We start from the raw sequence: 23,683 nt of genomic DNA, 5'->3' as shown, positions 1-23,683 counted from the left end.
GCTTGATAGTTGTTTAAATTGTTGTATAATTAAAGTTGTTGAAGCTCAAGTTGGAGGGGAGGGAGTAGAAAAACATTAAAACTTCTGATGTTCCAATTATCACTTTATTTGTAGTTTGAAGGATTGTTAGCAAATTGTTGCATAATGATCATGTTGTATGTTCATTTTGAAGGATAATCAATAAAATTGTTGAAACATAAAGTAGAGAATGTTTAACAGTAGGCACACCAACATTTTTGTTTTTTTTAGGTAGCTCACGCAACAAATCAAAAGACGGAGCCTTGCTGCATCTACCTATCCTGTTTACTATTTTTACACAAGCATAAAACTAAGTGTCAAAAACCATTCCCAAAGTAAGCAACAAGGGATTGATAGCTCAGTGGCTGCAATAGTGCTCCAACATGGATTTGTACCATGCTAAGTAAGAGTAAATATGTTCAGGGATGAGCACTGCTAAAGGCAAATACATATTTGTCGATATATCTGGAAGTACTTTACTTGACTTGATATCATGCCTCACCAATAATCCGAAAGCATGTTACAATAAGCTCAAAAATGGATATAAAAAACTAAACCCTACAATCCTATCACAAGTATAAACCTAAATTATTGTGTCAATTAAATACTCAAGACATCACTCAATAACACAAGTTCACTGTGAACCAAAACCTTTCATAAAAGAACCAAGTTTTCAATTTCTTCTTGAAAGCTGGGTAATAGTTCTCACAGTACAACTCCAATAGTAATGAATTCCATAGCTATGAGTCCCCCAGTTTCATTGTGAAGAATGCAATAACCTTAATAGATCATACGAACACAAAAAAAATCATGCAAACCCAATAAAGTAAAACACAGTAGCTTAAAATGAGCATGATGTTTGATTGGCAAAGCAAAAATACTTATTACCTGTAACTGGTGTTCTCCAAGGACAACAGGCAGACTATTCTCACAAATGGGTGATGTCATCCCAAGACAGCCCAGTGCAGACACTGACTAGCTTATAGTGTAGAATTTTCTAGCAGCGTCCCACCGTGCATGTGCTGGTGCCTTCCCGCCCAATGAGGGAGAGAAGTCTTCCAGTAGGGTGAAAAAGCAAAAAGCTCAAATTAAAGACAACTCATAAGGAAGGTGGGAGAGTATGTGAGAATAGTCTACCTGCTATCCTCGGAGAACACCAGCTACAGGTTAAATATCTTTGCTTTTTCTGAGGACAAGCAGGCCTTCCTATTCTCACATCCCTAGGTACCAAGCTCACCAAAAATAAGAAAGCTAGGATAATTGAGTCTCAAAATGTCAAGACTAAAACTTCAATCTAACTGAAGCTAAATACATACTAGCTGTGAATGTGCAGCCTGGAACAGAATAAAACAGGGCCTAGGAGTGTGGAGTTGGACTCTAGACACCAAATAGATTCTGCAGAACTGCCTGTCCGAACAGACAGGGTATCCTGATCCAGACAACAGTGGGATGTGAATGTGTGAACTAAAGACCACATCGCAGCATTGCAAATATCCTCTATGGAGGCTGATCTCAAGTGGGCTATCGACACCACCATGGCTCTAACATTGTGAGCCGTAACAAGTCTCTCAAGAGTCAGCCCAGCCTGGGTATAAGAAAAAGAAATACAATCTGCTATCCAATTAAGTGTGCGCTTGCTGATGGCCACCCAACCTGTTGGGGTCAAAAGAAACGAAAAGCTGGGTGGACTGTCTGTGGGCTTTGGTCCGCTCCAGAAAGAAGGCTAAGGCTCACTTGCATTCTAAGGTATGCACTACACTTTTGCAAGGATGGGCATGAGGTCTTGGGGAAAATGTCAAAAGAACAATTGACTGGTTAAGATGGAACTCCAAGGCAAACAAAACAGGAAAACAAAATCTTCCATAGGCAATTAAGACAATCCACAGGAGTGGAAGTAGCCACCACAATCTTCAAGTTGATCAAAGAGATGTTTATTATCCAATATATAACAGTGCTGACAAATTGAACCGAACACGGGCCATGTTACGGCACTCAAAGCCTTCTTCAGGGGTTCTTATAAGTCAGCGAAGTTTTCATAAATACGGTTAATAGTTTTGCCGACTTGACTGTGGGCGTCTCTGACTTTCTTTGATGACTCACTGTGCTAAAATTGTGGTGGCTACTTCCACTCCTGTGGATTGTCTAAGATGGAACTCCAACACTACCTTAGGAAGGTACTTCGGGAGCATGCGGAGGACGACTCTGTTGTGATGAAAGTAAATATACGGTGGATGAGCTATCAAGGCCTGGAGCTCATTGACCCTGCAAGCTGAAGTGACCGCCACCAAAAACACGACTTTCCAGGTCAAAAGTTTCAGATGACAAATGTCCAGAAGCTCAAAAGGAGCTTTCATCAGTTGGGTGAGGACAACGGTGAGATCCCATGACACAACGGGAGGATCAGTAGGGAGTTTGTCAACAACAAAACTCTCATGAAGAGAACAACTAAAGGCTGTTCAGAGATGGACTCACCACCTACACGATGATGATAAGGCTGCCAATTGCACCAAGATGGACCCTTACAGAGTGGGTTTTTAAACCAGACTCAGAAAGATGCAGGAAGTACTTGAGCAGTTTTTGTGTAGGGCAAGAATAGAGATCTAAGGCCATGCCCTCACACCAGACAGCAAACCTTCTCCATTTAAGAGTAACATCTATTAGTTGAAGCTTTCCTGGATGCCAGTAAGATACAGAGACACACCCTCACACAATCCAAGGGACCCGAATTCTATGCTCTCAACATCCATGAGGGCCAGAGATTAGAGGTTGGGATGTAGAAGACCCTGCGTTATGCGTGATGAGGGTTGGAAAACAGTCCAATCTCCATGCATCTTCAGAGGACAACTCCAGAAGAAAAGGGAACTAGATCTATCGCAGCCAGTAGGGTGCGATCAGAATCGTAGTGCCCCGATCTTGCCTGAGTTTCAGCAAACTCTTCTCTATGAGAGGAATGGGAGGATATGAATACAGAAAATCCTGTCCCCAATGCAGAATGCCACTAGTCTCCCATTTGAACTGAGCCCGAAGCATAAATGAGGGACCTTGTTGAGATGAGTGGCGAAAAGATCCACCAAGGGGGTGCCCCAATCTCGGAATATCTTCTGAGCTACACCCATGTTGAGAGACCACTAGTGCAGTTGCAATATCCTGCTCAGTCTGTCCACCAGGCAGTTGCTCTTTCTGGGTAGGTAAGTGGTAGGGAGGTCCATCCCGTGAAGAAGAGCCCACTGCCACATGTCTGTCACTTCCAGACACAAGGAGTAAGATCCTATACCCCCTGATTATTGACATAGAGCATCGCAACTCAGTTGTCAGTTTGAATGTGCACAATTTGGTTCTGGTGTCGACCTCTGAAAGCTTTTAGAGCGTTCCACATGGCCCAGAGCTCGAGGAGATTGATGTGAAACTGAACTTCCTGAGCGGATCATTCACTAGCCCCGAATGTGAAGCCCAGCCACATGAGCTCCCCAACCCAGCTTGGAAGCATCCGTAGTCAACACCTGAGGCGTTGAGAGCATTGGTGGAATTTGGAATGGAAATCCCACAGTCAAATTGACCGGTCTCGGGGCCTGCTAATAGCGCCCGGTGTTGAAGCAGGTGCACTCCCAATGGATGCCAATATCAGAGCAGCCATGAAGGTTGATGCCACTGGTGCCAAAGACGATGGTCCTACATTTGTAGAGCCATAAAGATGCTCCATTTGAGCCAATCGCACCCTCTGGGTTCTCACCTGCATATGCAAACAGGGATCACAAACAGAGGGGGGTCATGATTTGGCCCAAGGCATCCGATGAACCACTTGTGCAGGTCTGTGACAGAAATCACATGCCTTGGCACACTACTTGAAGCCACTGGGGGTCTTCTTGGACATCGAAAAAAGAATCAGCTAAATTAAACTCCTCAATCTTGAGCTGCAAAAAAGAGGAGTGTTCAACCGCACGGCCACTCACGAAAAAGAAAGAAAACCTAAAAATGCCGAAAGAGAACTAAAATAAAAAAGTAATAGGAAGGTAACTGAAGAGGAAAAAAAAAAAAAAAAACACACCTGCACCAGAAGGCACTCACTGAAATCGAGAGCACAGCGTAAGGGAGAGAACACAAAGTGCTTTGAACACACCAGCGCATGAGCTCTGGGATGCTGCAAGAAAATTCTATACTGAAAGCTAGTCCGCGCCTGCAACGGGCTCCGTCAGGATGACATCACCCACATGTGAGAATAGGAAGGCCTGCTTGTCCTCGGAGAGCCAATGCAATTCTACCAAAACCAGTGATACATGTTCAAAAGCATTTATTCATCAACAGTCTAGCAGCTGTGTTCTGTACCAGCTGCAAATCTCCTCAACTGGTATTCTGAAAGGCCACAATAAAGACTTTTACCAGAATCTAATAAGAGATGTTATGTATATATGAATCAACGTGGCCAAGTCTTTCTTATCCAATGGAGAGTGAAGTCAGCAAAATATAAACCTAAGACAGAAAAGCATGAATTATGCAAGACAAGGAAGAGAAGCAGGATTAAGCCCTAATATTTCTGAATTATTATTCACATTGGACTGATTATCACACTTGTAGGTACTACCCATCTATTCAAGTTCATCTATGAGGCTTCAGTGCAGAATACTGCTGAAACTTTTCCAAAAATATCACTTTCAAATTAAGGGCATTTCATGACTCCTGTTAATATCGGTTAAAAAAACAAACAAAAAAAAACAACCCAAAATAGACTTAATTGATTTCCCAACTGAAAAAATCTTCTTGTATTAGAAGCAGAGAAAACAAAATCATTCACGCAGACGCCCCAATCTACATGCTAAACCTTGTGGATCTACCTCCCAGAAACGCCACAAAATCGTCCAGCAAATTTCTCAATCTACACTTCCCCAGCTGTAAAGGACTAAAATACAAGCTGATGTATGCCACTACCTTCTCTTACAGGAGTACGCGTTATGGAATGCATTACCCGCAGACCTGAAAACAATTGAAGAAATAACTAACTTTCGCAAATCTCTGAAGACATATTTCTTCAATAAGGCTTACAAAGAGAACCCATAACCCTAGCAAACTACCTCACCGATCCTTCCAGCTATGACAATCTACCTTCTAAACTTATCCACCCTATCAGTTCCTTCTTCTTCCCCTTACTTAATCTTTACACATTACTAATTGTATCTGATATCCTGGAATGACAGCATCATAACCAAACTATGTAAGCCACATTGAGCCTGCAAATAGGTGGGAAAATGTGGGATACAAATGCAATAAATAAATAAATAAATAAATAAAATTCCAACAGCAGTCAAAAGGCCTGTGATTCTATGTGCTGCTGCTTTTTCTGGGTAGCACCATCACAACCACCAAGTAAACGTATCCAAGTATGTGCAGGTAAACAGGTCAAGCTGCTTCAAAAGCATGAGTGCTGACAGCTGAGACTCAAGGTGACTTAAAAGGAACTAAAGCAGCAGATGTTATTACTTGCAAAGGAAAACAGCAAAAGTAGAGGCTGACAAATGCGCAAACCAATAGGGAGATAATCTCAAAAAACAGTTTATTCAGAATATTCATATCAATATCAAGGACCCGAAACGTTTCTTGTCACATGGTGTTTGCTGATCGGTTGGCTGTTCCTTTGTTCTCTCTGAAAGTTGATTGTGACCCCTGAGGCAGGCGCTTTGGCGCCGAAACACGGACCGTGTCGGGTCCTTGATATTGATATGAATATTCTGAATAAACTGTTTTTTGAGATTATCTCCCTATTGGTTTGCGCATTTGTCAGCCTCTACTTTTGCTGTTTTGCTTTGACTTTCCGTGGAGGCTCCTCCTGTCTTCTTTTATTACTTGCAAAGGCCCATTTACCAGAATTCAGTAAATTCCTTAACTGGTGGTCTGAATTTATTATTATTATTAGCATTTGTATAAAGGTTTCAAGAGTTTTTTTCTTTTTAAATAGTATTTTGAGAGAAATGTACTCATTTTCCATACCTCCCCAACTTCCTTTCTACTTGAAGAAAAACTAGTTGTTGCTTTTTCTAATTTTCTTCAGACCCCCAAGGATCTTAGTCCTTTGCAAAACTGTACCTGATGTTGGTTGGTGTCTCTGTCCACAAGTGATCAATGCAGAGTTCAGGAACGATGGGCTCAGTTTCTGCAGTGATGAAGTCACTGGAGGTGCTGTTTGGGGAATGGGAAGCACCGAGCCTCTTTGGAGATGGGGTGTGACTGGAAAAATTAAATCGCTGAACACCAGAGAAAGGCTGCATCCCCAGGGCAGGGGAATGAGAGCGGCTGCAAAGTTAAAAACACAGCATATCAAGAAAGATTACTCAAGAGATCCACACCCAAGACACTGAAAATAAATACATGCTTCCCAACCTAGAACCTGTCTAAAATAAGACAAATGTTAAGTCCTTCTTGACAAAGAGGACTATAAATGGGTAGCTAGGCGTAGCAGGAAGGGAACAGAAAATCCAGTGTCACCAGCCAGAACTAAAAGGTTTTTCTGCAATACTCCAGGAATACTCAAAGCTTAGAAACTGTGCAGTCATATAAGAAAAACAAATTCTGTGTCAGTTTGTATCTGTGTCTGCTCCTGAGGTCAGAAATTGTGGCACAGAATAGTTATTTTCAAAATACTAGTATTTTACAATCATATTTGGGTTTAGCTCATGCCTTTTCTTAGTAGTAGCTCAAGGCAAATTATTTGAACTACTGCTGAAAAGGTGTGAGCTAAACCCAAATCCAAACTAAAACATGCATTCAGTTACACAAAGGTATTTTCCTGCCGCAGAGGACTTACAATCTAAGGGATCTTTTAACTAAGCCGTGCTTTAAAAAAGAGGCTGGTGCTGCTGTCAGTGCACGGGTTTCCCCACACGCTGCAGCCACTTTTAGTGCAGCAGTAAAATTACCACATTCCTTTTTGGGTTTTTTCTTAAATACTGGTTACACACTAAATTTCCCCATTAGTGTGTGGCCATTACTACCCCTACCCAATTAGCACAGGCATGTCTACTCTCCACCCCTAGACACACGGGATTGGCACGCACTAAGCAGAACACTTCCATTGGACACCTCAGCGTGTCCTGCGGTAGTGCTCTTTTATTGCGCGGTTGGCCTACCACGCCTTAGCAGAAGGGCCCCTAAGTTTCTAACTGAAGCAATAGAGGGTTAAGGGACTTTTCCAAGATCACAGAGGCAAATCAGTAGGATTTGAACCCTAGCTTTGCTGGTTCGCTGCCCACTGCTCTATTAGGTTACTCCTCCAGTTCAACAGAAAGACAAAATATATAGCAAGAAAAAGCAGTTCACCAATCAAAAGAAAAGCTGAGCAGTCAATTTTTTTTTTAACGCTAAAACAAACACAAAGTCTGTTTTTTTGCCAGGTCCTGTTAGTGTACAATGGTAAGTACTTAAATCTGATGCAATATACCATGGACATTTTCTACAATAGGCTTATGACCCTAGCAACTTTTATATTGTATTTCATACTTTATTCCTGTCTTTATATCACACCACAACAGAAGAGATTAACTGTTGGAAAAGGTTGTTTTCAGAAGAGGACACACAATAAACAAAGGATACAAAGTAAAGGAATGGAGTGTGCCTGCTGCAAAATCAATTACTATCAAAAATGTTACCAAGCCAGTTGCTGAAGCTGTTAATCTCTGCAAATGGCTTTTTGGCTTCATATGTCTCTTTCCCTTGCAGTTAGCTGGCTTGGTAACATTTTTGATTTTATTGATAAATAAGTAAACAGGAAAGTTCAACATCAGATTTAAGATCTCACTATTAAGGTTAATCTCATACCAAAGGCATGCCAGATCACTTTGAATGGTTTAAACTGTGCACGTCATACATAACATGCATTAACATGCACAATTTAAACCATCCAAAAAGGGAAGATAGAGTTCTCATTTAATTATCCTATGTAGCTATACAAAGGGTCTCTGCACAGGAAAAAAAAAAAAAAAATCCAGGTCCATGGTACTTTCTGAATGAATCCAAATGGAAGCAGCAATGCCATGCACACTGCTCAAAAATGACAACCTGTGTGTTTCCTGATGCTTCAATGGTTTCACTCTTTGGTCTCTCTCTTTTTTCCTAATTACCTGATATTTTTTTTAAATGTATCAAATAAGCAATTTCTTTCACATCCAGAAATCACCTGAACTTAGCATGTCAGGACCACATGTTATGTGCCTACCTCAGGGCAGCCATGTTAGATATAGAAGGCGAGTGGGAGCGGGAGTGAATACTGGGAGAAGATGCTGAGCGACTCTGGCTGTGCATAGAAGGGTAGTTTTGAAATGGAGATGGAGCAGGAGAATCCCCCTTGGAGACACTCCAAATATGGGCAGTCAGGGAGTTACTTGTGGATACATGTTGTGGTGTGCCCTGCTGGTCAGGATACTTCAGAACCACATTTTGTTCCTGCAACCAGAAAGAACACTGATCAAGGATACTAGCAACACCATACAAAGATTTAAAATACTGCTATAAACAGCAGCCAGAAGAATTCAGGTCATCTCTTAGCAGTCCCGAATTTACCTCAGAGGGGCCCTTTTACTAAGCTGCACCAGTAAATGGGCTTATCGCGTGACTTTACCGTGCTCTAAGACCATTTCTAGCTTGACGTAAATTGGTCCTTTTTTATATTTTTCAATTAAACAAAGTCTTTTATTGACAAAAAGAAGACAATTATAAACTACAGACAAATCATCACAGCAATAAAAATAATACCCAAGAGAACAAAGCAAATAACACACTCTGCTGAGTCACATCAGATAGCAAAGCACAATCTCACTTTTTCAAGGATTTCAAACAAGTAAACCTGCCTACCCCACCGCAACCCTATCCCCTTTTCAAATAGGAAGCAAAATCATACAAAGATGAAAGGATACAAACATATCAAGTGCCCAAGGCAGCAAGACAGCCCCACAGCTTTTCTCACCTCCCAAGAACATTTAAACACACAGCCTGTAATTTACCCATATCACAAATCTGCCTTTTTTTTCAATTACTTCTTTTCTGGCCATGTGCTGTTGCCATTAGAGCGCAGCCACTGAAAATAATTAATGCAGGAGCCCTTACAGCCTCATATTTAGGAGGCGTTAATGGCTCCCATGTTAAGTCAGCGTTATTCAGTTAGCGCACGCTAATGTCAGCACATAGCTGAACAGCACATCCATACCCCCTACAAAATATATAAATACATACTACCACAGAAACAGTAAAACTAATACAAAACAGTTTACCACAGTGTCATTCCTAAGGGGGCTGACACCCGGGGCGGATCGCCGATGCGCCCTGCCCCCCGGGTGCAGCGCGCCCCCCCCCCCCCCCCCCCGGCGAAAGAACCCCCCCCCCCCCGGTGCAGGCCCTTGGGGGGGGTGTGCCGCGCGCCTGCCAGCTCTTCGTTTTCATGCTCCCTCTGCCCCAGAACAGGAAGTAACCTGTTCCGGGGCAAAGGGAGCATGAAAACAAAGAGCAACAGACGCGCGGCACCCCCCCAGCAGTGTGCACCCGGGGCAGACCGCCCCCCCCCCTTGGTACGCCACTGGTTTACCGTGTCTTCCATTAGGCCATTTTTGCCATGTTAAGCACGCATTAGCACTTAATGCAGTTTAGTAAAACAGCCCCTTAATGAACAGAAACGCAATTCTGCTCTTCTTTGTTAAATGAGAATTACATCTCTATGACTGCGATAGGCTAAACTAGGCATAGCACAGTCTAATGACATAGAGCTATCTGGCATCAGTTTTCTACCCTTTATTTTAGTCGGCCTATTTGAAAGCTTCTGGAGTGTAGTAGGGCCACTAGTGGAATATGAGCACCCAAGGTCTTGTTCCTCACCTCAGGCTTCACTCTCCGAAGAGCCCATACTGAATGTACGTTCTGAACCGTGTCATATGTCATTATAATGGAGGGTTCATTAGTGGTAAAAACAGTCTTCATTGTAGGCTCAGCCACGTACTGCACACGAGCACATCCAAACACCCCTAGGAAAGGAGAGGAAATGTTCAGGAAGAAAACCCACATTGAGTCACACTATATCAAAATAGGGTAGAGTTAACACTGACACAGCCAAAGCCACACTGTGCTTCCTCCATTGAATGTTCAATGGGTTTGCATTAGGTATATGACTTTTTCTTGATGAACTCAGTATATTTATTTCTTCTTCTGTTACTTGAAAATCCGCAGTTAGACCCCAGCTCTTCCCCTGTCTTGCCCAGCCTGAGCCCACCACTCGCTTTTCTACCTCTGAGCTAGCCACTGAGAACCTCTAGCCAGAACATTAGGATGTTGTCGTTCATGGTGTCAAAGATGTTGAAAGATCCATGAGGACTACAAAAGAGCTAATACCTTTATCACGGGTACCATTAGTGTTATCAATAGGAGTGGCCTAATGGTTAGTGTAGCAGGTTGTGGACCTGGGGAACTGGGTTCAATTCCCGCTGCTGCCTGATGGTCGGCAGTGGGTTGAGAGCCTGGGAAACAAGGTTCAATTCCTTCTGCAGCTCCATGTGACCCTGGGCAAGTCACTTAACCTTCCATTGCCCCAGGTACAACAGTAGTACAATCTACTATTTAGATTGTGAGCCCACTAGGGACAGTGCCAGTACCTGTAAAATAAAACTGTAAACCACATAGGTCTAAACGGTATATAAATACTTAAATGTGCATTTACTTTCTAGAATCCTTATTGTACACTGGTTCCTCCTCCACCCAACTGAAAGGAACAGACTACCTACAATCACTGTTCTCACTGCTGGACACAAGATACAGTTTTCAGTTGTTCAGCCACCTATTCTAAAACACCAACATACTGCCAGCCATGCAATGTCAAATGGCTGGACATACATACAGAACAAGAAAGCTTTCTTGGCCAACTGAATAAAATTGTGACAGGTCTCCAAATCTTTTGACAACGTTCATGATTTGAGATAAAGATATTTAGACAAATTACATAAGAACATAAGAGCAGCCATACTGGGTCAGACCAGTGGTCCATCTAGCCCAGTATCCTGTTTTCCAAACAATGGCCGAGCCAGGTCACAAGCACCTGGCAGAAACCCAAATTGTAGCAAGAGATGAAGAAAACTATTTTCTTCCCCTCAAAGATAAAAAGTAATTCACCAGCTGCTGCTGTTGAATTTATGGTGTGCTCCCTTTTGATACATAGAAATCTGACAGTAGGGTAGGCTGGCTCTTCCAAAAACTACAAGGGAGACACTTTTCCAATGAAGTTTAATACATTGAATAACACCAAACGCCTCAACACAGCTGCCATATTTCAGCACCAGTGCGCTTGCTTTAGGAGTCTTGTGGTATGAGTTATGGTAAGGTGGATGACGTTTTCAAACTATAATGCAAATGAAGACAAAATTCGGTTTCCAAAACTTTAAGAACATACTTCCAACAACCATCAGCACAAACCCTTTGATCCCTTCTGTAATCAGCAGATGTATCTCTTTGCCTATATCACAGGTATATTTGGGAAACATGAACTGAAGGCAAGTTTACAAGAAACAAAAGACTAATATCATTCAGCTCAGTAATCAAATCATATTAATCTCCCATCTTATTCTTATGCCTGTCTGACATTGCTGCCTGGATGTTTCACCGCCATCTGAAGCTAAACATGACCAAGACTGAGCTTCTTATCTTTCCACCTAAACCAACCTCTCCTCTCCCCCCTTTCTCTATTTCTGTGGATAATATGCTCATCCTTCCCGTCTCATCAGCATGTAACCTTGGGGTCATCTTCGACTCCTCCCTCTTCTTCGATTCACATATTCAACAGACTGCTAAAACCTGTCGTTTCTTCCTCTATAACATCACCAAAATTCGCCCTTTCCTTTGAGTATGCAACCAGAACCCTCATCCACACTCTTATCACCTCCCGCTTAGACTACTGCAACTTGCTTCTCACAGGTCTCCCACTTAGCCATCTCTCTCCTCTTCAATCTGTTCAAAATTCTGCTCCACGACTAATATTCCGCCAGTGTCGTTATGCTCATATTAGCCCTCTCCTCAAGTCACTTCATTGGCTCCCTATCCGTTTCCGCATTCAGTTCAAACTCCTCTTACTTACTTACAAATGCATTCACTCTGCAGCTCCTCAGTACCTCTCCACTCTCATCTCTCCCTACACTCCTCCCCGGGAACTCCGCTCACTGGGCAAATCTCTCTTATCTGCACCCTTCTCCTCCACCGCTAACTCCAGACTCCGTTCCTTCTATCTTGCTGCACCGTATGCCTGGAATAAACTTCCTGAGCTGGTACGCCAAGCCTCATCTCTGGCCATCTTCAAATCTAGACTAAAAACCCACCTCTTCGATGCTGCTTTTAACTCCTAAACCTTCAACTGTCCCCTATCCCTGATATGTCCTGCCTGTCTGTCCTAACCCTTATCCCTTACTTGTCCTGTCTGTCTGTCATAATTAGATTGTAAGCTCTATTGAGCAGGGACTGTCTCTCCATGTTCAAGTGTGAAGCGCTGTGTACGTCCGGTAGCGCTATAGAAATGCTAAGTAGTAGTAGTAGTTTTAAGTTTATTATTAACATTTTATATACCGCCCAGCTTAGCCAGATCATGGCGGATACTAAATACTATCAAAAGAAAAGAACACCATGTTATTTGAAAGGAAAAACAATCACAGTCAGTCATTCAGAACCAAGCATGTAGCCAGACCTCAACTGGGGGGGGGGGGGGGGGGGGGGCACATTTTGCCCTGCCTCCCTGCTGCTCTCTGTCCGTCACAACCCCACATACCTGGGCTGGCGGGGGTCCCCAAGCCCTGCCAGCACATGCCGAGCTTGCGTCTGGGGGGGGGGGGGGGGCTGGAGGAAGCAGGTCAGGCAATGTGGTGGCAAACATTCCTAGAGGAAGGCTTCTGCTGACAGGGCATGGGAACCCCCGCCAGCCAAACCAGCAGACTTTGGGGGGTCTGAATCCAAATTCGGGGGGGGGGGGGCACAGGCCACAAGCCCTCGTCTATGGCTACACCACTGTTCAGAACATTCATTCTAGAAATCAGACCTGAACAGTGTCTTAACTATTGTAAAAACTTAATAGATCTTACCTTTCTCTCCTTCCATAATATTAAATGCTTGATGAAAATAACAACTTAAGATTTAAACTTGTTTATATTAAGATTAGCACATATAGGTTTTGGAATATTATTCCATAAGTAGGGTGCTAGATATAAGAAAGCTCTCTCTCTCTCATCCAGTCCCACTTTATTCTATGTCTAGATGGAACCGTGTCTGCCATTTGCGTACAATTTAAAGCACAAATTTTCAACCTTTTTTTTAAAATCTTACGGCACTCTTACAAAGTGCTAAAATTCTGAGGGCACCCCCCCCCCACACACACGGTCCAGCATGTTCCCTTCTCCCCCCCCCCCCCACCTGCACCCCCCACAAATGGTCCAGCATGTTCCCTTCTTCCTCCTCCCACCTGCACCCCCACAAATGGTCCAGCATGTTCCCTTCTCCCCCCCCCACATAGTCCAGTATTTTATCTTCTCTCCCCCACCGAGTTCAGCATTTACCTTTTCATTCTCCATTCTCACAAATAGTCCAGCATTTACCTTCTTTTCCCCAACCCTCAGAAATATTCCAGCATTTACATTATCTTTTCCATATCTCTTCCTCTCCAACCAGGAACCACCTTTGTCTCTCTCAACACTACCCCCCCCCCCCCCCCCCCGTATAACTTTTACAAGTTTTCTTGTGTCTAGTGGTCAGCAGCAGCAAGCAGCAATTCATATAGTCTGCTCGTGTCAACTCTGTAGTGTTCTATCTGACACTTCCCACCTATGTGAAAGCAAGAAGTTACATCAGAAAGAAGGATCCAGGGTTGATGCAAACAGGCTGCATGAATCACTGCTCCCTGCCACCCGACCGCTAGAGACAAGAAAACTTACTCCATTTTGGCACAAATCAGTGCCGTTCCTGGGGGGGGGGGGGGGGGTGGTCCGCCCCAGGTGCATGCCACTGGGGGGGTGCCACGCATGTCTGCTCCGCTCGTTCCGTGCTCCCTCTGTCCCGGAACAGGTTACTTCCTGTTCCGGGGCAGAGGGAGCATGGAACGAGCGAAGCACACAGGCGCGCGGCACCCCCCCCCAAGCAGGTAAAAATGCACCCGGGGGGTGTCCTTTCACCGGGGGTGGGGGGGTCACGCTGCACCCCGGGGGGGCACACGGGCGATCCACCCTGGGTGTCAGCCACCCTAGGAACGCCACTGGCACAAATTAAGCTGCCCCAACTCCTACGGCACACTGATTGAAAAACACTGATTTAAAGTATGATTTTTATTTGCATTTACAAACTGCATAGGTTAATGGAGTTAATTTGGAAGTCATTTTACCTCCATCTATTCTTTATTTAAATACTCCTATGTTACTTCAGCTTTCATCATAACCTTTCTATATGATCTAACTTCTTTAGTTGGCCAGCATTCTCTTGTAGATATTCATTGTGAACTATGTGCTCTTGAAAGCTGTCAGCATTCCCTCAGTTTTTAGCTTTAAAGTCTGCTCTATCTCATCTTTAAAGGTTAGCGCCTGCAGTCTGGTTTCTCCTTGGATACAATGAAGACCATCCTTTTGAAACCGGCAACATTCAGAAAAGGGGGAAGCCCATTTCCTAATAAAAATCACTCCCTTCCTGCACCATCTTCTCAGCCATGCACCGACACTCTGGAGCTCTACCTGCATCGTGGGTACTGAACATGAAACAGGCTACCCTACAGGTTCTGAATTTCAACTTGTGATCTAAAAAATTCTAAAACTTGCTCACATGTAGCATCACAGCCAGCTCCTCCCCAGCAATGTCTAAATAATACATGAGGTCCACTACATTTGTACAAGTCAGGAAAGTTACAAAGTGACCCTCATGCCTACACATCCTTCCTTAGCTATTTACACTCCTCATACTGAATCACCAGTAAATAGCGGTACAAACGCTACCTCCCGGGCACATGCTCCTTGAGACACATCCACATCTACCTTTCTGTATTCAACAATGAAGCACTTACATGTGACATTATTCAATAGTGTTCTTGGTGAAGTATGCCCCAAAGTAGTAAAACGTGCTACAAACCTCCAGATTTACAAACCAGGGGTGTTATCTCATCCAGTGGATGCAACATGCTGAACAAAGTTGGCAAAGGCTCCCTACAAGAAAACACGAATTAAACATAAATGTAAATACTACTTACTCAACTTATGGCTCAACGTTTCATGTCCTAATGGTACAGAGAAGGACTTGAAGGATGCAGAGGAGAGAGGACTAATCTTTTATATAGATATGGATTGTTTACTACTACTACTTATCATTTCTATAGCGCTACTAGACGTACACAGCGCTGTACACTTGAACATGAAGAGACAGTCCCTGCTTATTTGGTTACACAGACCTTGGCAGACACTGATTTTTATAAATGACATCATGGGCATGGAGGAATATTCTTGTTCATACATCCAGTTTTTCTAGATCTTTAAGAAGTCAGTTTTCAATTCCAAAGTTGTATGAGAGTGCAGGAATTGCCAGATAATTTATTTATTTGGATTAAGCTCACAGTAGCTAAAGGTGAGTTATATTACACTAGGTTTAATGGCTTGTATCTTATTCTATGCTAATGCACTCAACACCAATTTTATTATCCTACTAGTAAAAAAGGCCCATTTCTGTTTTAAAGGAAACGGGCGCTAGCAAGGATTTCCTCGGAGTGTGTATGTTTGAGAGAGTGTGAAATGTGCGAGTGTGTGTGTGTGACAGAGAGAGAGTGAGATTGGGTGCGAGTGTGTGTGTGAGAATGAGAGTATGTGCCAGGGTCCCCCCTCTCTCCCAGTTCCAGGGTTGCCCCCCCCCCCCGGTATGTCTCCCATTTGCAGGGGTGCCCGCCCCTCCCTCCCTTCCTGTTGTAGGGTCCCCCCTCCATTTTTTCCCAGTTGCAGGGTCCCCCCTCCCTTTTTCCCAGTTGCAGGGCCCCCCTCCCCTTTTCCCAGTTGCAGGGTCTGTGTGTCTCCCCCCTCCTTTTGTCCAGTGGAAACAGCTGTAAAAACAGCAATGAGAAGCAGCTCCTAGGTTTCCTTTTTTTTTTTTTTTTAGTGTATAGGAATGACGGCTGCTTTGGGGAGTGTAATCAGATTAACCAATGGGCTTCCTTGCTTACCATAGACTTGCTTTGTTCACTTCCACTCCTGTCTATTGAATGTCCTGCAGCATGTCATAGCAGCCAATCAGTGGCACTTCAGGAATGATGTCACTTTTATCTACTCCACTTTCCTGAGCAGCTCTGGCCGGAAACCACGGTTCCAGGCAGCCTCAGAACGTTGGAGGTGAGAATTATTATATAGGATATTCTTTACTGATTTTTTTTTTACTGAATGATTTATGCTTGATTGTCGTTCCTTTCTCCACTCCTCGATATTTATATACGCTTTCTGGTACGAGTTCTTTTATCTCATAATCATCTGTTTCACTGGTTACCAATGAGATGGTGGATTCGGTTTAACTCCTGACTTTGATTTATAAAGGCACTTTATAAAAACAGACCTGTGTATTTCACAGGGCTGACCCAATTGTCAGCCAAGAAAAATTTGCCTTAATAGGATCTTTCTTGCAATTCTACAGGTTTCCTGCAGACTGAGGTTGCTTGGTAGAGAGCCATCAGCTGTGATGCCTCAACACTATGAAATTTATAAACATTTAATGTACGAAAACAAAATCCAACTGGTGCACAACTTTGTACTATTTCAAAGGGCTGTGGACACTTGGTTTTCTCTCCAGGTGTCTGGAGATGGACTAGAAACTAGGCAAAGGTGAGGAGGAGCATTTTTTCTACCTGAGTCAGAGACTAAAGTTTCAATGTTAGGACTCAGTTTTAAAAAGGTGTGATTTTATATGTTGGCACACTGGCATCCAAGGGATGGGATGGTTTTACTCAAGTTTCAATAATTCTTTTACTGAATGCCTCCCCAGCTTTCCCCCCCATCCAACCTCTCCTGGACACCCCTTATTTCACCACCCACCTCTAAAGGAAGCAGCAGTGTCCAATTGCACCTGCCTCCAGCACTGTCATCTTTCAAAATGGCACCTGCCATTTACAATGACAGAAGTATCAGAGGCAGGCGCGATTGGACATCACTCCTACTTTTAGAGCTGAGTGAAGGACAGCAATCAAGAAAACTGGAGGGGGCAGGGAACAAGGGCGTCTAAGGATAAGCATGGATTTCTAGGATGAAGAAGTGGGGGCGGAGTGCAAGGGGGCCAGCTGGGCTACAAGGGCAATTTTCATAGGGAAGCAGAATAAAATAGAGGTATAAATACAAGGCCACCCTGTATTTTTTTTTTTGGAGGGGGAGTGGAAAGGAGTATAAAGTGGGCTACAGGGTCACCATGGAATTTTCTTTTTGGGGGGGGGGGAGTAAGAAAGCAGAGTTGGAATTCTTCCTCACATATAAAGGAAAATAAAAAATTTTAAATCAGATAAACATGTTTTGGCAAATACCTTGGAGGACTTGGAGGAAGTTCATGTGAAGAGCTGCTGCGCTCAAACAACAAGCCATATTTTGTTGGCCATACATTTGCTACCTACAAGTCAGACAGTAAGAAAGGGAACAGGGACAAAGAATAAAAAGAACAAACATTTTTAAAAAATTTTATTTTCTCAATGAGGAAATCTTCAAATTTCTATTCTGACAGTGAACAATTACAAAGTTTTATATAAGTATTACCTTACCTTGCGAAGATTGCACCAACATATACCTGTGGCTTTCTCCTAAATTCTGGAGAAGCTGGAAATCAGTACAGAGGGGATACATGTGGCGGATTATCTCAAGAATCCCTCATGAGTCTATCCTACACTCTTAGGGAAATTATGCGCAAAATAAAATCCAATTTTGCAAAGTTTATTTGCCCTCATAACACAATATAATCACTATCTTTACATCATAATTTAAAATAAAAATGTTATTCAAAGATGCAGAATTTTTTTTTAAATTTCTGTGCAGTATCCACACCTCCCTCTCCAACATCAATCCCAATCTTAACTGCTCCATTTCTCTTTTCCCTTCAGCTTAATCCATCCCCAATCCACACAAAGGATTTCCCTCTTCCCCAGCTTTCTCTCTCTCTTACACTGTGCCCCTCCAGGCTCAGACCCCACCTCAGCTTTTTCTCTCTCTCTCTTTGAATCTCTTCCAAGTGAGGATCCCAGCTCTCTTGCTTTGCACAGCTCCATCTCTATCTCCAGTTCCCTCTTTCCCCAGGCCCCTGCAAAAGCCTACATTTACTTTGTTATCGAGCCTTTCTTCTCTTGTGGGTCCTTTTACTAAGGTGCACTGAAAAATGGCTTGCGCTAGTGTAGTCCTGTGTTTTGGATGCATGAAGATCCATTTTTCAGTGCACCTGTAAAAAATGCCTTTTTTTTTTTTTTTTTATTTGTCCAAAAACGGACATGCAGAAAATGAAAATTGGTGCAAGTCCATTTTGGGTCTGAGACCTTACCGCCACCCATTGACTTAGCGTTAACCAGGCAGTAAAGGTCTACAAGCGTACAATTATTATTATTATTATATTTGTAGCATTTGTATCCCACATTTTCCCACCTATTTGCAGGCTCAATGTGGCTTACATTTGCCGTAATGGTGAATGCCATTTCCGGGTAACTGAGTTACATATGGTATTACGTTAAGGTGCATATATACAAGGTAACATACATGGAGCATAACATATATGAAGCAGATCATGGCATATATATATATACATCGTGTACATATATATAGGTAAAGAAGAATAGATAATGGTATTGTATGAGGTTCCTGAACAATAGGTTGGCTTGTAACATACATTAGGTCATTGTAAATAGATCTTATTTAGTTTAAAGTTTAGGGTGGTATTGCTTGATTGTTAATATCAGGGAGGTTAGTCTTCTATGTGATAAGAGATCGGTTTTGTATACATCGTGTATAATTTTATTATTTAGTGTCTAAGATGGATGTTTGTGGTAAGCCTTCTTGAAAAGATCTGTTTTCAGTAGCCTTCGGAAGATGGGTAGGTCTTGTGTTGTTTTTATGGCCTTCGGTAGTGCGTTCCATAACTGCGTGCAGATGTATGAGAAACTGGTCGCGTATGTGGATTTGTACTTTAATCCTTTACAATTAGGATAATGGAGATTGAGGAATGTGTGCGATGATCTTTTTGCATTCCTGCTAGGCAGGTCTATTAGGTCTGACATATAGGTTGGAGCGTCTCCATGAATGATTTGTGGACCAGGGTGCAGACTTTGAACTCAATTCTTTTAGTGGGAGCCAGTGTAGTTTTAGAGGCCTGGCGCTTTCATATTTCGCTTATTTCGTATTTCGCTTTACCACCCTGAAGCACCGCACACTGGAAATAAAATTAAATTACTGCCCGGGCCACGCAGTAGCCGTGTGGTAATTCCAAACTGACAGTCATTGTGTGCAAGTAGGCGCAGGTGGGGAGAAGAGGGGTTGGTGGTTGGGAGGTGTGGATAGTGGAGTGCAGACTTATACGGTCTGTGCCAGAGCCGGTGATGGGAGACGGGACTGGTGGTTGGGAGGCGGGGAATACTGCTGGGCAGACTTATACGGTCTGTGCCCTGAAAAAGACAGGTACAAATCAAGGTAAGGTTTACACATATGAGTTTATCTTGGGCAGACTGGATGGACCGTGTAGGTCTTTTTCTGTCGTCATCTACTATGTAAAAGAGCCCCTTGGTTTCTAAAGTACTGTTCTCTCTTCTTTTCTCACAAACTGATCATATGAGGTTGTAACTGATTCCTCCATGTCCTCTTCTCACCCATATCCATGTGAGGTTCCACTGGGTTCTATACTATACCCTCTTCTTTTCAACCTTTTTCTCAGTCCCCTTGCCACTCTCATCCAATCCTCAGGAATCTCTAGTTACTTTTATGCTGACGACATTCTACTCCTCTTTCCTACAGATCCATATTCCCCATCTATCACTCCTCTTCAGAATCATCTGACCTCAATCAGTAAATGGCTTGCTGATCATAAATGGTTCAAAATCCACAAAAGAGCAGCCTGCTGGTTTATCAGGGGTCCTAGTAGTGACAAATCTCCTCTCCGTCTCATGGGGACTGATATCCTTCACCTCATTCCTATACTTAGGATTCTATGTAACGGGAGAGAATGGAGGGGGGCAAGGGTTGTTCCAGACCTGCTGCTATACTATCAGGCAGTACAACTCTGAGCATTACCAGGGTCAGGGAAGGACATCCCCAAATAATGGATAAAATTAGAACAGAAGCTAGTAGGGAAGAGCCCTCTGGATGCATTTATATGGTTCCCAAATGGCAGTTCAAGAAAACAAGCAGCAAAAGAGACCAGCTGGCTTCACAGTGGAGCATGATGATTCAGGTGCAGCTGTTCAGCTCCCAGGTGGGCCTCAGAAGCTGCCTTAACAATAGGAATAGGTGCTCCCTGATACTACCTTACTTGCGTCTTTCTTCAACTGTGTGGGAAGATGCCGATACTGCAGCCATCTTGCTGTCATGAGACCATAGAAACAGCACTGCCTGTCCTGCAAATTTCATTATGATACAAAGGGTCACATACCTGTGCTGCCATGCCCTCCTTGCAACCCACACGGCTGTTGCTGTTTCTTCCTGGTCCCTGCACTGAATTCAGCATGGAGTATGCAGAGGTTGGCTTGCCTCTACGGTACTCCATATGGAACTGGGCAAGCGAGGGGACATTTCTGAACATGCCACCCTGCACTTCCTGAATTTTAGTTTCCTGCCCAACAACCTAAATGTATTCTCCTGAACTTTCCTAGTGCACCTTTCCTATGCCATTGATGCCTATCAGACCAAAACAGCTGGCTCTTCCCTAGCACTCTAAAAACTTATCTAGGGAACTTATGGTGGAGGAGTAGCCTAGTGGTTACTGCAATAGACTTTTATCCTGGGGAACTGAGTTCGATTCTCACTGCAGCTCCTTGTGACTCTGAGCAAGTCACTTAACCCTCCATTGCCCCTGGTACAAAATAAGTACCTGAATATATGTAAACCGCTTTGAAAGGAGTTGCAAAAACCTCAGAAAGGCGGTATATCAAGTCCCATTTCCCTTTCCCCTTATCTAGGGATCTTGGATTAAGCTCATGCATTTTTCAGTAGTAGCTCAAGATGAGTTATATTAAGGAATAGTAGCTATTTCCCTGTCCCCAAAAGGCTTACAATCTAAATAAGCACCTGAAGCATATTACAAGACAGTTACTGACAGTAAGGCAAGTTACCAAGCAGTCTTCATTTATTCAGCTATCTATACTCTGACAACTGAAACCACCACCAACTGCAGCCTATTCCTAACCATCTGAAAGCCCAGGACCTGGGGTCCTATGTACTAAAAGGTATAAAGTAACTTTGCAAAAATACACATCACAGAAAAAAAAAAACACAAACCACAAAATGCTTTGAATTGTGCAAAGTTCAGGCATTCTGTGCTATATATTACACCAATGGACTCATTTTCAAAGCACTTAGACTTACAAAGTTATGTGGACGGGCATAATCGAACGCAAACGCCCATCTCCATGGGCGTCTATGTCCGAGAACGGGTACGTGAAGGGGCGGGGACAGACTGTATTTTCAAAAAAAAATGGGCGTCCATCTTTTTTTTCGATAATACGGTTTGTGCCGGGCAAATGCATCGGATTTGTGCAGATTTGAGCTGGGCGGTTTCGTTTTCCAGCGATAATGGAAACCGAAGGCGCCCAGCTCAAAAACGAACAAATTCAAGGCATTGGGTCATGGGAGGGGCCAGGATTCGTAGTGCACTGGTCCCCCTCACATGCCAGGACACCAACCAGGCACCCTAGGGGGCACTTGTAAAAAGTAAAAAAAAAAAAAAAAAAATTAAATACCTCCCAAGTCCATAGCTCCCACCCCTTGGGTGCTGAGCCCCTCAAATCCCCCCCCCCAAAACCCACTACCCACAAATCTACACCATTACCATAGACCTTATGGCTGAAGGGGGGCACCTACATGTGGGTACAGTGGGTTTTGGGGGCTGTTTTGAGGGCTCCCATTTACCAGCACAAGTGTAACAGGTGGGGGGGGATGGGCCTGGGTCCACCTGCCTGAAGTCCACTGCACCCACTAACAACTGCTCCAGGGACCTGCATACTGCTGTGATGGAGCTGGGTATGGCATTTGAGGGTGGCATATAGGCTGGAAAAAAAGTTCTTAAAGTTTGTTATTTTATGGTGGGAGAGGGGTTAGTGACCACTGGGGGAGTCAGGGGTGATCATCCCTGATTCCCTCCGGTAGTCATGTGGTCATTTAGGGTACTTGTTCGTGAAAAAAAATGGTCCAAAAAAATAACACAAATTTGCGGTAAACACACCTTTCTTTGTTGATTATCGGCCGAGGGCGCCCATCAGTCCTCAGCCGAAAACCACACCCCAGTCCCGCCTTCACCACACCTCCGACACGCTCCCAGTCAACTTTGCCCGTTTCCGCAACAGATTGCAGTTGAAGACGCCCAAAATCGGCTTTCAATTATACTGATTTGGGCGCTCACGGGAGAAAAGGCGCCCATCTCCCAATTTGGGTAAAAATCTGGGCGCCCATCACTTTCGAAAATAAGGCGGATAGTAACCTATGGAACTTTGTAAGTCTAAGTGCTTTGAAAATACACCTCCAAGTGCACTTTTGTACAATTAAAATGTAAAACTACACTTTGCAATAGTAAACTTTTGAGCAGTCTGCTCTGCATGAAAATTTATATAAATTTTCATATTAAAGAGCTGCTGCAATACAAAATCATGCTAAGTGGCTCATTAAGGCATAAAAATATATTAAAAAAAAAAAAAGCACATGAAAGCAGCTCAGTGGATCTATTTTTGCTGAAAAAGTAATATAGCTCAGGCTGCAAAACAAAACCAAAATTGCCAAATAAGGGTCCCTGGGGTCCTCTAATTGGGCTGGTGAGCCCATTTTTTTTCCATTGCTATATGAAGGGCCAATCTTATCCCTAAGTAGTAATACTATAAGACTACCGCTAGGGATTTAAAGCTGGCAGGCTACCAGGCAGGGGCAAGTGGGGATGGCTCCTGTTCCTGCCCAATTATCTCCCAGATCTCTTAAAATGAAGAAGAGTGTTGGATAGACCATAAGAGAGAGAAGGATGAGCCAGTCAGTCATCGAGGAAAGGCAATTTATCAAGTATACTTGAACCTCCTGATAATGTGTCCTCGTCCTCTAGTTTTTCAAGTTTTATTCTGTTAACTAGAACCCTTCCTTGGAAAAAATTGGTCATTCTCAATTCTTTGGATTCACTACTTTAGTCACCGTTTCTCAGAGGCTGTCACATATCATCACCTTGTTGAATAATCCAACTGTAGAGTTACTTAGTTACACCCTGGTGTAGCACAAAGTAGGTATGCTGAAATTCAACCATTGTGGATTTGCTAAAATTTATTTTTACCATCTTTCAACATAGAGATTTACCATCATCGAGCTATATATGTTGTGCAGTCCAGTCCACTTTTCATTTATTATATAATTTTGTTTTTCTAATATTATATATGTATGTGTTTGTACTTGTTTTCTAGATTTATGATTATAACCCTGAAGAAGCATTTGCCAAAATGCAGCTGTGTCCATTTCTT

The 23,683-nt window shown here is 43.2% G+C and overlaps 1 protein-coding gene across 1 annotated transcript in view; it reads right to left on the bottom strand.

The window, feature by feature from the left end:
* ANAPC1 (anaphase promoting complex subunit 1) overlaps positions 1-23,683 on the bottom strand; it is a gene marked incomplete in the record, with an annotated part of 281,392 nt that overhangs the window by 240,427 nt on the left and 17,282 nt on the right. Inside the window, 5 exon segments of the mRNA XM_030195933.1 lie at positions 6,094-6,300; positions 8,219-8,445; positions 9,868-10,013; positions 15,124-15,197; positions 17,537-17,619. Of these exon segments, the coding sequence (XP_030051793.1) occupies positions 6,094-6,300; positions 8,219-8,445; positions 9,868-10,013; positions 15,124-15,197; positions 17,537-17,619 (737 nt within the window).

Source organism: Microcaecilia unicolor, chromosome 3, assembly GCF_901765095.1.
Source record: "Microcaecilia unicolor chromosome 3, aMicUni1.1, whole genome shotgun sequence".
Classification (NCBI taxonomy): domain Eukaryota; kingdom Metazoa; phylum Chordata; class Amphibia; order Gymnophiona; family Siphonopidae; genus Microcaecilia; species Microcaecilia unicolor.
This window is presented reverse-complemented; position numbering and strand designations above follow the sequence as displayed.